We start from the raw sequence: 17,028 nt of genomic DNA on the forward strand, positions 1-17,028 counted from the left end.
TGATTTGCAATATGCAGGTTTTAGGTTCAAATCCCCATCACCAAATATGCTCACACTTTCAGCCATGGGGGCATTATAATGTTACAGTCAATCTTACAATTCATTGGTAAAAGAGTAGCCCAAGAGTTGGTGGTGGGTGGTGTTGACTAGCTGCCATCCTTTTAGACTATCACTGCTAAATTAGGGATGGCTAGTGCAGGTAGTCCTTGTGTAGCTTTGCGTGAAATTCAAAACAAGCCAAAATTTCCTAAATTTGTGTCCAGGTGGAAGTTGTATTAACACTGGCACATCTCGAAAACACACAACTCTGATCATGGAGCAGATGCCGGCGAAGAAGCATTCCTTATACACTCAGTCATGCCAGCCTTGTAACTATGTAATAAATTACAAAAGTAAATGTACTAATTGACTTTCAATAAATAATAACAAAATCAATAAAATAATATAATATTAAAATTTTCAAGTATGAAAAGGGTTCCAGAGCGGAATCTATGGTCAACCTGAATATATCACAATTTTCTAGGATTTGTCTGACCCCAACTACAATGCTAAGATATTTATCATCCCTCCAACTTTTGTCAGAAGCCTCTCAGCAATTGCCACATCAGTTTGATGACAAGTTAGGACCATTATTAGCATGTACATTGGTTTGATTGTCAGCTTCTGCACTCTCCCTAGTCTCTTGGCTGGTATGTTGTTGGGATTTGTGGGGTAGAGATGTGTTATTGGATGGCACTCATCTTCCCGCTGCTGCCCTCAAGGAGTTACATGAGGCCCCCTTTCTCCGACCCTTGATTTTTGCGGGTGTTCTAGAGTCTTTGGAATCAGTGGTAGATGTCTCCCATCTCCATTCATCCCTGTTGTTGTTGTTGGCTTATCGACTTTCCCTGGCTCATAAAGGGGGTCATAGTTCCACTCGTATGTGAACCCCAACATCAACTGCTTGATCCATTGGTACCTAGAATAGATTCCATCCATATCCATGAGGTTCCTCTACTCAGTCAGAATGCTGCCAGTGGTTGGGGTGACGACCTTATGCCTTTGGGGTCTGTGGGGGCTCGGCTCCAAGAATTTCTGGATGTGTGGAAAACCTTTACCATGGATCCATGGGTACTATAGGTTCTTGCATCAGGATTAGTTATACAGTTCACATCTTTACCACCATAATCCATCCAACCTGTAGTGTTTCTGCATTCCATAGATCCTCAGATTTTGGAACTTTCTTCTAGGGCTATCAGAGATTTGTTGGTCAAGGGGGAAGTGGAGAGAGTTCTTTCAGGATTTTATTCCCATCTGTTTATTGTGCCCAAGAAGACAGGAGATTGGCATACAGTCCTCAATCTTTCTTGTCTAAATCAATTCCTAGATCTTCCAAGGTACACGATGGAGTCACGCCTCACTCTGCATTGGCATTTTTTAATAGGACTGTGGATGACTAAGTTCAATGTCACTGACTCCTATCTGCATGTTCCCATAATGGAGTTGTTCCACCACAATCTGTTCACAAGAGTCAGGTGCTGCAGTTCAGAGCTCTGCCCTTCGGACTAGCATTGGCACCATATGTTTTCTGCCAAATCATACAAGATTTTTCTCCTCACCTCCATTCCCTAGGTCTGTGCACACACCATTACATGGATGACTGGTTACTCATCTGTTGGTGGGACATCACACCCAGATTCTGCTTTCAGAAGCAACCACAGCAGGCTTTATTATCAAAGCCAAGAAATCTATTTTCACTACAACACAATATATCATCCATATGGGTGTCTTTTTCAACACGTATCTCAGTATAGTTCAACTGACTTCCATCCGGCTCCACACTATGGAAGAGGCAGTCCGATTCTTACTCACCTCTCCTTATCCCACTGTGCAGATGTTTCTTTCTCTTTTGGGGATGTGGACATCACTTGAATCTCTCATTCCTTCAAGATAAATGCACATGAGATCCTTTCAGTTGTCTCTTCGTGACCAATGGATCATGAACAGTGATTCACTTGATTCCCCAGTCTCCTTATTCAGGATCAACATCTTTGATCTTGTGTGGTGATTAGATCAGAACAATACAAGGATAAATGTTCCTATGTTGCTACCTCATCCAATGATCCATCTCTTCATGGATGCATCGCTTAAGGGATGGGGTGCATATCTTAACAGTCAGGAATTTCAGAGCCTATGGATGGATGACGAGGCTTCCCTACATAATGTTTACAATTTTTTTGCTGTTCAAAGGGTGATTATCATGCTTCACTTTGACAATTCCACTGTGATGTCTTTCATTTCCTGTCAAGGGGGCACTCGGTCCAGGTCATTTTGATTCCAAGCCTTGGATCTTCTTTCTTGGCCCCACTCCCATCATATCATCCTGCTAGCTTGGTATGTTCTTGGAGTGATGAATTTGGTGGCAGCTCAATTGTTTTGACTCAGCCAGATTCTCCAAACAAAATGGATGCTACAACATGAGGTTTTCCATTTGATTTGCTTGCAGTTCCAAACACTGATGATCAATGTGTTTGCCACTCATTGAAACACTCAAATACTGACATTTTGGTCTCCAGCACCTCACCTTCAGTCATTGGCAATAGGTGCATTCAGCCAGGACTGACAGAATTACACCTCTACCTTCCCACAAATTCGTAAGTTACTCTGAGTACTAGCTATGATTCATTTAAACCTTGTTGCCTTCTGTTGACAGCACTGGATTGGTCAGTTAACCTTGGTTTACATCTCTGCAGTACGTTCAGGAGTGCTCACTACTTCCCCTTTGGCCATCTCTGTTGAGGCAGCCACAATTTGACATCATATACCCAGCTATCTTGAAGCTCAAGCTTCATGCATGGACGTTATGCTGTCCTTTGTTTAAGTTCTAAGGATATGATGTATCTGTATCAGTCTTTTCGTAGTTCCATGATGGACATTTTTAAATGGAAATAGCACACATATCAACAATGACAATGGTGTATTGCGAGGAGGTTGAACCCACTTCGTCCAGAAGTGTCAACCATAACTCATTTTTTGACCTGGATCTTTGACAAGGGTTTTGCATCTTTCACAATCGCCTTATATAAGGTAGCTGTATATTTGAGATGAAAATTACATGTCCCCAGTGCTCTCAGGTCTCCTTAGGTCATTTCGGATCATTCATACCAAATGACCATTTCAGTTACCTAACTGGGATATTAAGGTGGTATTACCTGGTTTTTCTCAACACACGTTTGAGCCCTTAGCCTCATGTACCTGCAGACATTACCAGGTGGAGTTGTTTGTCCTCATATACCCAGACAGGTCCTTCTCACCTAGGATGCTGGCAACCAGGGAAGGGGATAAATCCTCTTCAATGATTCGTCTGACCTCTATTTCTCACTTCTATGACAGAACGGATCCCAATTTTTTGTTATGTCTAGTGAGGGCCTTGAAATGTTATGTTGCACATAATGCCTTTAGAGGTGCTGGACAATGAATTTTTATTCATTGGGTTTCTTCAGTTTCCCGAGATTTATCCTCGGTTACTTTGTTAAAGTTGGTACAAAAATTGATCCATATTGCTTATTCTGGGCTCTCTTTAGAGGTGAGGAGACTTCTGTGAGTCACATCTCATCAGATTCATCATGTCCTTAGCAGCCCAATTGAATTGCCTGCTGGAGGACTTTGTGCTTGCTGTTATGTGGACCACCTCCAATACTTTTATCTCACATTATTTGCATGATCTAATGGTTTTCGACTACCCCCTTATCTTAACCACATCTGCTAGATTGAGATGTATCTTCATTACTAATATTGTCTCTTTTTACTTTCCAGGGTCCCTTACCTCTTTTTCACAGAATCCTACTCTGTGGCGAGTGTTGTCCAAGCAGGTGTGTTTTTATCAAACCAATTCTGCACTAGCAATCATTAAAACAATATACTTTATCCAGGTTGCAACAGGCTCTGTAGAAATTAGGTGTTCCATAAGACCACTTAGAGGCAGACCGGGTGGTATTACTGTATTATGCTGGACTGCCACTCATGGACTATCATAAGTAAAGCATAGGGGATCCTGCCCATCCATGCCGATAATTGGATTGAATAAATTGGGGGTCAATTTGCTTTTAAAAATTTAGGAAGCTTGGTTCACCTATTGCATTGTTTCCAGAGCATTGTTCCTCATGACTCCCCAATGCAAATTACTCCAACCCCTCGACAGATTCTACTAGTGGAGCTTGGGAATCTTTACCACACCCAGTTTCCATGCACTAGTGTGGTGGACAGAGGTTATTCCTCCATTATATTGTTTCAGTACGTTATTGGAAGAGAATTCATTGCCTCCTTGTAATTCCTAATGCAGAGTGGTCCCATCCTGGGTTTTTGGTTGAGCACAGTTTGTTACACATCCTCCTCATAATTCGGGAGACAGATGTAATTTATAATGGCTGGAGACGGCTTGAATGGGTAATGAAGAAAAACTTTAATATAAGTTTAACATAACAGCAAATGTACAACGTTTCGACAAGGTTTTGTCATCATCATCAGGTATAAAACCTTGTCGAAACGTTGTACATTTGCTGTTATGTTAAACTTATATTAAAGTTTTTCTTCATTACCCATTCAAGCCGTCTCCAGCCATTATTAGTCTCAAAGTGGGTTCCTCGTCATCGAAGATGTAATTTACCTTGCCCACATGGTTGGGGAGTGAGGATGAGTGATCATAATTTCAGACTAGATGAGTTTTGTTTCCTCAGATTGAGTATGGCATACAGGATCCCATCATTCTAAGTTTGGGGCGTTGCCATTAGCACTTGAAAACTCTGTATTCTACTTTAGATTTTACTGTTAGTGATGTACTGCTGCATCTCTACATCATATAGTCTTGTTTCACTGATATTCTTCAGGTGACAAAGATAAGAGTGAAGAAAATTCCTAATTATTAGCTTAATTCAGATTTTTGTAATTAAGTACACTTTTTGCAGAGTGAGTTAAAAGAATTTAATGTTTAGCATTTAATATTGTCAACTAATTACAGTGAGATTAGCTCTATTTCATAGGTGTCTTACACTTGTTCAGTCTATAATTATAATTATGTTGGAACATGTTATTTTAAAAACCTAGAAAGAGTTGACTATTATACTGGAACTAAATATACAAGTACAGAAAATAATTCTGTACAAGAATTACAAATACAAAATTCTGTACAAGAAATTTGTGAGTCATCTATCACTAATAACAATAGTAATAAAACAGTGAAAGTTGGCTACTTAACCCTATCACCAAGGGTATCCTTTACTGTGCATGACACAAGGTTTTAGTGTCTTGCATTCAAATTTTATGAAACTACTTTTTGTTTTTGTTATACCAATTACAATAGCATAAAATCTTAATTAATAATCCATATTTTAATAGTATATATGTTTTACTTTCTTAATTCTACAAGGCACTATTTAAAAAAATACTGAATTTCCCCTAGTGTGACCTACATGGCACATTTTCTTTTAGCATGCCATCATCCCTATTTTATCCACTACCTCTCAAAAAAAGTATGAAATTAAATGTGTATTACTCTCTATAAAATCATAATTTTTATAGTATTCAATTTTGTTTGGTTACAGTTATTGAATAGAAAATCAGACCGCTCCAGCCACACCCGCCCATCACATCCTTTCTTTCACAATTGGTTGATAGTTTTCTCTTACATTTCATTATATATTATTTATAACCAATGGAAAGTCAAGGTTTTCATCTATCAAATGATGTTTCGTATAACATTATGTTCTGAATAATTAAATGTCAAATTCACTCAAAGTACTAACATTATTCTCATGAGAAAGTTTACGACTAGCTTGGATGAATTTGTAATGACTCTTGATGCATAGTTGAAAAGCCAGAAAAAATTTTTAGAGGTAAGGAAACTGTCTACATTTTGCATATTATTAGTCTATATTCTTTGGTGCATTATTTAATTAAATACAAATTATTATATGCATTACCATCATTAGTATAAAAATTAGGGTTAACTCTCTTTGACAATTGACAGCAAAAAAAAGAAGATTGGTTAAGTATTTTATTTCTTGTTTTTCATGTTTATTTTTTATTTATAAGTATAAAAGTAACTAAAATAAGTAATAATAATATTATAATAAAAATGTTTCATGAGGCACACATGCAAGCAGCTTGTAGTAACTCGTGAGTAATGTAATTCATTAGCATTACGTGAGCTGCATGTTCTCCGAGTGATTTATAACTTATGACTTGGATAGAAGTTAGACACAGTTCAGAGGACAATAAAATTTAATTATAAATAGATGTATACTGTTATGAACTTAGAGCTACTTGGGATAAACGAATGTAGTTTTATGTTGTTTTTTTTGTTTTTTTACAAGGTTTGTCAAATTGGGTGATTTCGTTTTGAGGTATGGTAGAGAAAGTAACATATAAACTATAAAGTTTTACTGAAAAAAACGTTTGAAATGCATTTAGGAGGTTTTAGGGATTACACAAAGAAAATTTGAGTTTTTCAAAATGAGGGAAAGTATTTTTAATTTTAACATGAAAATTACTTTGCATGCAGACTATTCAAACCAAATACTCATTATATTTATGGACAAATCTATATTTTATTTTATTAAAAATACTTCACTGAAAAATATTTTTTTTGAATGTGAAAGAAATAATATTCATTGAAAGACTGCTGAACTTTGTGAAGGTATACACACTGTATTAAAAGTTAGAAGTATTAAATCTATAAAGACTTTAAACGATTACAAAGACATCACATGATCGGCCATATTGACCGAGCCCGTGTTGAGAGAGTTAATATAATTTTTTTTTTCTCTCTCTTTCTCTCTGGAAAACAAGAGACTTTATTAATGTTAAAACTAATAGTTAAAGGAAATTGAATATTTCAAACACTAATAAAATAGAAAATGTATTTCTGTAAAGTTTTCATTCTTTCTTACCTATTATTTTTTTTGTATACTCATAAAACATTCTGTTTTCAAAATGAAAATATTCATCAATTCAATAATAACAGAGAAGTTTTTTCAAGCATACCAGTTTGTTCAAAGTTCAGTTTTTATTCAACTAGAGACCAGTTACAAGATTTAGTGAACTATTTACAGTGATAACACTGTGATATTCTAAAAATGAAGCAAGTTAAGTAATATTACAGTAAGATTACTTTCATGGACAAATAAAATGTGTTGCATTGTGATCTTGTTTTCTCTCAGTCTTAACTGATATATTCCTGGAAAATGTAAAAGACAGTGCCACGCATTGAAAAACCCCAATTCCTGATGTGGTGTGCCATTGACACCTTTGTCATAAGGACACAGACATGTAGCTCAAACCCATACAGTAACTTTCTCAATGAACATATAGCATTCAAGAAGTAACTTCATAATTAAATTTGACATATAAAAACATTTCTTATTATTTGACATCCTAATTAAAAGGAAAGCAGAATCATTTTTCACACTATTGTTTTGTTTTTTTGCAAGCCAACTGACAGAAACTGCATTTTTTACTTAAAAATCCTATTCACCAGTGGTCAAATTTGATTATCACCCACAAATATCAAACATGAGCACAAGACCTTAGACAAATTGACAATTTTTATATTCTACTTTCAGAAAAAGTGCTTCCCTTACCAAGTTTATCGCTGATTGTTTACAAACTTAAATAAATATTCCAGAATTAACCCATTTTACTTCTATACATCTGTACACTCCTAACGTCAGCCACAAGCCCAAAAGTATTATTTCCAAATTCAGCTTTTGTACTTTCTTCAAATCCAGTTTCAGACAGAAATCCACCAAATCAGACCACCTACAAATACCACAAAACAAAAACTATGTGGAAATTGAACTGTACATTGATTAAGCTCCAGCATGAAAATCAAAAAAGTAAAGGATGCCTTCCTAACAGCTCGTACTACTTGAGTGGGATGAACTGAAATTATTAATATTGGATACTTCTGTCAACAAACACAAAAATAATTTATTGTGTAATGTATGTTTTCTCGCAGTTTCATACATGTTAGAATTTCCTTTTTTATTGCTGCATTATTAGCTAATAGTGTCAAAATGTCAAATGTTTTTTCATTGCCTGTGTAGGCTACTGGCTAGTTATATTTGAATAAATGCTGTGCTTTAGAGAAATGTCTGTTTTTTGCTTTCTTGCTTTCATTTAGATATAATCCTTTGATTTTACATTAGGGTTTCTGGAAGTTGCTATTGGCCTAGTGTGTGTGTGCATGTGCAACTGAAATCATTGTAAAGTTGGAAAAATTTGTATCTGTTGTATACTTCAGAAATTTCAAGGAAAGGAGTGTGTTAAGTGTGAATTGTCATTGAGTATTCAGAAAAGGAATGTGGGTAAGAAAAGTCTATAAAGTTGGTGGTTCCATTCCCATTATAAGAATTGATTTGAATAATACAGAGAAAAAAAAAGGTGATTGTTTGAGAATTAAAAATTAATAGTCTGTGTGTGAATCTATTCATTATTCAGTTACATGTTTTAAAGTTTGTTTATCTTCTTTAGAATGGCCCCCTGGTGGCACAGTGGTATGTCTACGGACTTATAATACTAGAAACTGGGTTTTGATACCCGTGGTGGGCAGAGCACAGATAGCTCATTCCATAGCTCTGTGCTTAATTACAAACAAACAAACTGAAGTTCCTTTACAATTCTGGACTGTCATACTGAGTTTTACTAAAGTGTCTTAAAACTGCAATAATTCCCAAGTCATCAAGTGGGTGTCATTTCAAGAAGAAACTTGTAGTTTCAATAACCAAACTTAGGATAACAATGCCAGTTGAATGAAAAGGCATTTGACAAAAAATCAAAAGATCCTCACAAAGAATTCAAAAATATATGTGTACCTCCATAGCATAAAGTCAACATTACTACTTGCAAATGAGTTAAGTGCTGGGCCTGTTACAGTCAAGTTGCGTGCTATTGTAAAGCTCAAAGGTGACAAACCAATTCTGAGGTAATCTCTATCTTTCACAAGATGAGGAATCAATATGAAGACACTTTGAAACATACACCCTCATCAACAGCTGAAGAACAGTGTCTGATGAAAACATTTTCTAGCTGCTGGAAATTTGTTTGCTTTCATTTTGTTCAACCAACAACCTACATGCTAGACTCAAAATACAGAGGTCTAGACTTGAAGAACACAATGAAGCCATGAACACGATCATGAAGACAGCTGAGTATATTCTCCATCATGGATTCAATCATTGTTTTGTGTGATTTGGTTGAATACAGAGCTGGACACAAATTATGAAATATGGAAGTTCTGTGGAAGTCAGCTACCTGTAATATACTATTCCTTTAACATGGTTGAATGGGCTTTGTGGGATTAAGCAGTTATTTAAAATTGCTATGTGATTGTTAAGCTTCCTGTTAACCTCAACTACATGTGGATGCAATTGAAAAGCATTCAGTATCAAGAAAAATTTTAATTATGCATATTCTTTATAAGGTTATGAAAAGCAAATATCATTAATAAAGAAGTTACTGGTACAAAATAGATGCCTACCATTGACATTATTTATTACTAGCAATATATGGTGGTGATGTCCTATTGAATATTAATAAATCCTAATTTGGGATAAACAAAATTGCTAAATATTTCCAAAAAATAATGTATCAGAAAGTTGACATTTTCATAAAGTGATGTAAATTTTCTTTTAATTCAGTCTACATTTAAAATGTGTATTTGTTTGGTCAAATAGCTGATAGTTTTGTTATATATTATGCACAATTTTAATAAAGCTGTTCACTTGTTTCTTAGAATCCTGTTCCACATTGCTGGACAGAGCCTGGCCATCTAAAGAGAAGGTTTTGCAATGTGTGTAGAAAGAGGATAGAAGACAACTGTGCTGTAAGATGTGAAGGTACGTTACAAGTTAAACATTATAATCATGCACACATTGTGAAACATGATGCTGCCTTAATAATTTATGAACTCTTTAGTCATGGTCATCATGTAAGAATTACAGTACTTATGTTGTGATTTAGAGAAAAAATTTCAAGGCTAATAAAAGTAAAGGTTTACGTGTTATCTGGACTAGTTGTAATGCATTTTGTTGCTAGCTAGAACATTTTTTTTCAGTAATCTTTTTAAATATTTCAAAGAGGAAAATAATTAGCCTATGTTTAACACAAATTTCTGGTAGAGGAAATTGAAGAAATAATTATAAATTTGTATTCAATTTAAACTTCGAAAAATGTTTTCTATAGTAAAGATAAGCTGGAGGAATTACTTCAATTTTGATTTTCTGCTAGTCTCATATTAACTTGTTATTACATCTAATTAAGAATTTGCTTTAAGTGTTTAATGGTACGAAATCTTAGTTTTGAAATATTTTTCCATTTTTTCTTGAAAATTTAAATTTTTTAATATTATAAAATAATGTTAACTTACTGATAAGGTGTAATATATATATATATATATATATTGTAAAGTTTTTTAATGCTTGAATCTCTTAGTCTAGTATAGCAACTTTGCTTGGTCAGACTTGACCACCTAATTCTAGTAGGGAACCAATCCTGCTGAAATTATACCAGAATAGGCTTCATACTGAATTCAGTTATGTTCCAGATTCCAAAAACAATGTTAAGATAAGGAAGATATAAATATTTTGTTGAAGCTGCTGTCAGGAATATATTTACAACAAAACCATGCTGTGGTCTTAGGTGATTCATTATATATAACCTCTAATAAGAATCCACACTGCCAAACTTAGACTCTTTACTGCTCCCTGCTTATACAACATATGAATCAAGTTGCTTGCTGCTTGGACAAAGTTCGCTAGTTCATAGCTGAAACATACTTCTGTCTGAAGCTCACTTGTAAGTGCATGATCTTAAGGTGCTCTAAATGTTACATATGTAGCTAATGTAGATGTGATCATGAACGTATACCTATGACAATGAAGATAAACTGTAAAAGAGGTAGACAAAATGATGAAAGCTCTAGGAAATGGTCTGTGGCTTTCTTTCAAGTGTTCAGATAAAGCTGAGTTGGATCATCTTGAACTTGCTGCTTGGATGAGCTTTATAAAGATGAATGCTTCTGTCTCAATAAAAAGTGAAGGAAACACATGCTTCATAGGAGAAAGTTGAGATAGAGGAGGGTGTTACATACCATAGTTGGTTAGAAACAAATTCTGACCACAGGACAAGGTTGGGCCAGGAGAAAAGTGTTATTGATCATTCAGTACATTGAAAACAAACTGCTCCTCACATCAAGACCCTGCTGTTCAATACCCAATTTCTAGGGTTTCCAGATTTAGCCAATCTCCACCTACCTACCAATTTTGTCATATTTTCTCTACTTGATTCAGAGATTCAGCGTCAAACAATCTTATTTCCGGTTTTTTTCATACAAAAAAAGGTTTTGCATTTTATCACAGGTAATTAAACTGCTGTGACAGCATGTTATTTGAAGAAAGTTTTTTCACATTTTACTGTGTTGCAAGGTATTTGAAAAGTAATAAAAATGTTTAAATTCTGTTCACTCTGTGGATGTAATGTTTGTAAAGGGTGGAGAAGAAGTTAAGGTGAGTGTGGTGTATGTGTACATTATGCTCTTTTACTGATATTGCCAAGTGTATGTGTATTATATAAATATATATATATATATATATATATATATACACACACACACACACACACACATGTATATATGTGTTATTTTATTTTTCTAGTTTGTGAATACTGTGTTCATGTGGAGTGCCATGATTTCAGTGTAGCCAACTGTAAAGAATGTGCCACTTATCCAGCTAGTAGAAATCTTGTAAGTACAAACCAAATCAGATAGACTTACTTCTGGTGTATTATAGGCCTTTTCTTGTTGAATTGTTCATTCTGCAACTACCACATGGCTTTTGGTTCCAAATGTTCTTATGCAATGCATTACATGTGTCATATTACCAACCATTCTCCAGTCACCCATCTTCCACATGACTTATTGCACAAGTGCCAGTGGAATTACATTAGCTCTACTTTCTCACCACATGCTAGAGTTTCTTGTTGACAGCCATGTGTTAAACTTTGTGCCTTCATATGCTCTGTTTTTGAATTCTGAAGTCAATTTTAACACTTCAGTTAATCCTTCTATTATGGGTAGGTGGATTACACCCTGCCCATATTCCTGAAAGTAACCATAAAGCAGTTATAATGTAAATGTATCTTCGTGAAATTTTGTAGATTATCAGTAAACATTAGAAAGCATTCATACACAAAGTATCAGATTTTTAAATTAAGTTTAAAATTTTTCAATTAATTATTTATAGGTTATTTTCACTATTGTATCTCTGTATGGGTTTGGTTGATTCGACTGACCACATAACCACCTTAAAAAAAATATAAGAAATAGATATATAAATTATGCTTTTTTCATTCTAGAATTACAACAAATTATAACATGAAACCACAAATGTTTAGTCTAAATAGTTTAAATCTCATAACATTTTACATATATAAAAAATTTATTATTTTATACACCTTTCTGCAGTGTCTGACTAACATTACAGAAGTTGAATTACCGTATCCAAAAATATAAAACTGGTCTTTACAAAGTGACCTATCTTGGCTGTGTTCTAGTGGACCAGTATTTTGTAAAATAGTCACATTTTGGTTATAATACATTATATATGTATATACATTATTACATTTACAACTAAGATCTTAAATTTCAGTAAATTTTCTAAAAACATAGAACAGTAAATAAAGAAGTATAGAGACCAATTAACTCTTCTAGTTACGAACTTTGTACTTGTTTGATGCTTGCCGTAAGTTGCTAAGCCTTATCAAATTTCACACACGGAGAATATAAAAAAAAATTTTTTAGGTTATTATGTACGCATTTTGAAATAACAACAAATCATAAATTACCATATAAATACCACAGAATTTCACTATAATTTATCAAACTGTATTTGGGTCTAAAAAATATGATTTTTTTAGCTCAATAATGTTTTACCTTACCGCTTGGAATTTACCATGAAAAGAAAGGGTTTCCCACATAAATACAGAGAACCATGTGGGGGACATTCTGAGCTTTCAATTGGTTATTCACACTTTATAGACAGAAGTAGGAAAAATGGAAAGAGGTGGGCAGGGCCACAGTGTTTCATTCACTAGATATAGCGATATTTCAGCAAATAGAAAAGATGGGATGTTCTTATTTTGTGTTCCAGCTTGTCAGTATTGGTAGTTTCAGTTTCTAATTCATAAGAAACTATAGACTTTGTATGTGGACATCACAAACATCTAATATGAACCAATGCTGCATTCAACATACCATGTGACACAAAAAAATTTATATTTAGGACTTTGTTTTAATATTTACTCTTAAATTAAGAAATTAACTATTGTATAATACTAAAATTTGAATTATAATGTACAATTTGATACCAAACTTATTGGCATACATTCATAAGATAGTAGTTCAATAAAATTTTGAAAGTAAGTCTACAAATGTAATGACATGGCCTTTCACCCATGACCATAGGAAAACCCATCTCGGTAGGAGTATTGCAAAAATTCTACAACTTCTTCAAGTTACATAGCCTTGTGCTTAACAAAAAACAAACATAATAGCAATATTTCAATTATTTGGGTGTTTGGAATAATTGCAAAAAATAATAAAAATTGGAAAACCTGTTTTTGGTTAGCTGATTATTTTCAAGAAAATTGATTTCCTCATAATATCGATTAATTGATTGTTGAAATAATCAAAAACAGTAATGATTTAATTGTAATTTTGATTAATTGATTACTTTAATTGACACTAATGGATATAATTACTGTTCATAGGTAATTGATATATTGATTATTCAGTAAATTCATCCAGCTCTAATCTATTATCGCATGGCTTCTGTGATCCTTTGACACTAGACACTATTCTACCTCCATTGCACTTTCTTTGAATTGATGAGCTCATTCTCAGGACCACTTGGCTCTTTCTGATTCTTCTTGCAGATTGGCCTGTTTCATGACTTTGCTGGTCTCTTCAGTTTTAAATGATGTATAATTTATTCTCAGTAGTACATCTAGTCTCTACTGTACAGGATAATGTTTTGTATTCTGATCCTGTATACCTGTCTAGCCATAACCAAGACAACACTTACAAATGTACATTCTACCAAAGTGTTTCCTTATTGCTTGATGCCACTTTATATTTTGATTAAAGGTATCTAGGGTGAAGAGGTACTTTGCCCAAAATATGCTTTTCTCTTCTGAACTTTGCAGTTTTGGTTCAGACTCTTATAGGGCTGGTTCTCTCCACTTAGTTCTTTTAGACAAGTCCAGTCCAAATGCTTATTGCTCTAGTTTTTGATTCATCACTCAGTGTTGTTGTGGTCTAAGGATAATAGCTTTTCTGTCCCAGAGCTCAACATTTGGTGATTTGATTATTTTTAGTGAAAACACAAATCAGTTCTCTTTTTCATTTCATTGTGGGTATTCTGGCTTGTGGTGTTTCAGATGTAAGCCTATCTTATTTTAATTTGACAGTTTTAGAATTAATGTGAATTTCAAGCAGGTACTTATCTCTGAAATACATTCCAATCCACCTCCTTATAACTTAGAAAAATATGTTATGATATCATGACTACAAATGAAGAAAACAGGCTTAGAGCTGATGTAGTTCCCCTAACATTTAGACAGTAAATCATGTGAAAAGTGGGAGAGTGTAGGAATTTTGGTAAGGTGATGCATGTAATGCATTGCATTAAGGACATTGAGAACCAAAGGTCACATGGTTGTTGAGAGAGCGAAAACTACTCAATAAGAAAAGCTTATGGTGTTTGAGAGGTAAATATTTGTTTGAAATTCATTTTAATTATTAAAATGTAAAAATTGGATGTTTAATGCTAATTTATAAAAATAACTTCTACCTTTGTTTTCTTCTCCATTATCCAGTTGTGTTGCAGAAATTTTCAGTTAATATCTAATATTATGTTCTTGTCTTGTTATTTTAAGAGCTCATGTTTTACCAACAACATGTAATGTGTGGATAATATATTGCATTACTAAATGATAACTTTTTACGTTTCATGATAATAACAAAGTCATTCAACTAATGTCTGAACTGTTTTTATATATAGGTATTTTTTACATTAGTAATACTTACATTAAAATACTTTAATGCATGATTCAAGAAGTGTTACAAAAAAAAGATGTCAGAAATACATGAAATAGTATCATCATGTAACTTTTAATGTGTTCCATAAACTGTTGATTTCATCATCAATCAGTTTATTTGTTAATATTTCTTGTTTAGGTAGACCACTAAAAAATGTGACTGCTATTTTAACATACTTTCATATATTTGTTGAGGTATATTTAAACAAAGTTAGTATTTATATTAAAGTATAACTATGATTCACTATTTTTCTTGTGTGTGTGTGTGCTTATTTTTTGCAGCCTTCTGTAACCCAGTTTCATCACTGGAGGGAAGGCAACTTACCTGGCAACTCCAAGTGCCATTTCTGTAAGAAAACATGCTGGTCAGCTGAATGTCTGTCTGGTATTCGGTGCGAGTGGTGTGGTCTAACGGTGAGATTATAATCATATTTCATTTATGTAGAGTTGTAACAGTTAAGATATTTAATCTTTCTTATTGACATTGCATACAGATCCATACGCTTGGCTTTTTGATGACTATGTACAGCAACAAATCAAGGCTGGTAAAATAAACCAGTACAATAAAATTGATTAGTGTCACACAGTAGATAGGCTCACAGGCTACATCATACCCTCGAAAGCCAGATTTGTGGCCTGCACTATGATCACATGTTTCATAAAACAGTTATGATACTCAAAAGTAAGCATAATTGTATTTGGGAAATAATATATTCCCTAACATGTTCAGGCCCAGTTCTTGGCTTTACAATAATTATCTGTAGTAGCCCAGTGTGGAAAATAATTGGTAACCACTGATGTAAATCTTAAGTAGACTTCTGTAAGCTAAGTATGAATAGTAACATTTTGTATTTTGTAGTAGGTTTTGAATGACTTTTGTTATAAAAGAATGTACTTTATCATGCATGCTTTTGAGTTATCCAATAAATATATTTTTAATGTAACTTCGGATAGTTAAAAAAAACAAAAAAGAATGTAGGCTGTTGTGTTCCTTTGTGTTGCATGGACAACCTCATTAGAAATGCATGTAGGATGATATTAATTGCTTCAGTTTTATGGGTACATATAAACTGTAGTGTTACATATACTATAGGGTTGTATCAGATTGTCTTACTAAGCATGAAGTACAGTATTACAATTTATTTAAGGTTCAATTTTAAGATTTATTTTTAATAAGGCTCACGCAATTAAACTTTAAGTCACTAACTTTTCATTTTCTAAGCAATATTCCTAATAATTTACTGTACAAGGTTTACTTCAAACAGCTTATTAGATACAGTAGAATTTATTCAACATTACAAGATTTAGTATGTAAAGAGAATAAACTAATTTTTGACTAAAAATATTTCTCATACAGTATTTTGAATACCAGGTTTAATCAATTTTATGGTCCACTTAAATATGCTGTTTGTTAAAGCTAATAGAACTAATATCAGAAATTTCTCCAAGCTATCAGGACTAAGCCACAATTTTTTAAGGAAATAAAGACATTTTTTAGCATGTTGGGCAACTATTAGTATTTTCTTCTTCTATCTTTTATAAGCTATATAACCTCTTAACTCTTCCAACACGGGGTCGGTCGATTTGACTGAGTCATGTGACCTTCTGTACTCGTTTAAAGTTGAAATAAATTTAATACTTATAACTCTATATATTGGGTACATCTTCACGAAATTTGGCAGTCTTTCAGTTAATATTACAAGTCTTTCACATACAAAAAAGTCATATTTCTTAGTGAAGTACTTTTAATAAAATAAAATAAAGTTTTGTCCATGAGTATATTGAGTATTTGTTTTGAATAGTCCATGTGCACAGTAATTTTCATGTAAAATTAAAAATACTTTTCATCATCTCAAAAATCTCAAATTTCCTTTGTGTAATCCCTAAAACCTCTTAAAT

At 33.7% G+C, this 17,028-nt stretch overlaps 1 protein-coding gene across 3 annotated transcripts in view; it reads left to right on the forward strand.

The window, feature by feature from the left end:
* LOC106458763 (diacylglycerol kinase theta-like) overlaps window positions 1-17,028 on the forward strand; it is an 85,470-nt gene that overhangs the window by 11,514 nt on the left and 56,928 nt on the right. For all 3 annotated transcript variants that reach the window (XM_022385081.1, XM_013918312.2, XM_022385080.1), the window contains exons 3-5: window positions 9,770-9,872; window positions 11,688-11,776; window positions 15,412-15,543. In XM_022385081.1, the coding sequence (XP_022240789.1) occupies window positions 9,770-9,872; window positions 11,688-11,776; window positions 15,412-15,543 (324 nt within the window). The remainder of the gene's footprint in view (window positions 1-9,769; window positions 9,873-11,687; window positions 11,777-15,411; window positions 15,544-17,028) is intronic.

Source organism: Limulus polyphemus, unplaced genomic scaffold (assembly GCF_000517525.1).
Source record: "Limulus polyphemus unplaced genomic scaffold, Limulus_polyphemus-2.1.2 Scaffold511, whole genome shotgun sequence".
NCBI lineage: Eukaryota > Metazoa > Arthropoda > Merostomata > Xiphosura > Limulidae > Limulus > Limulus polyphemus.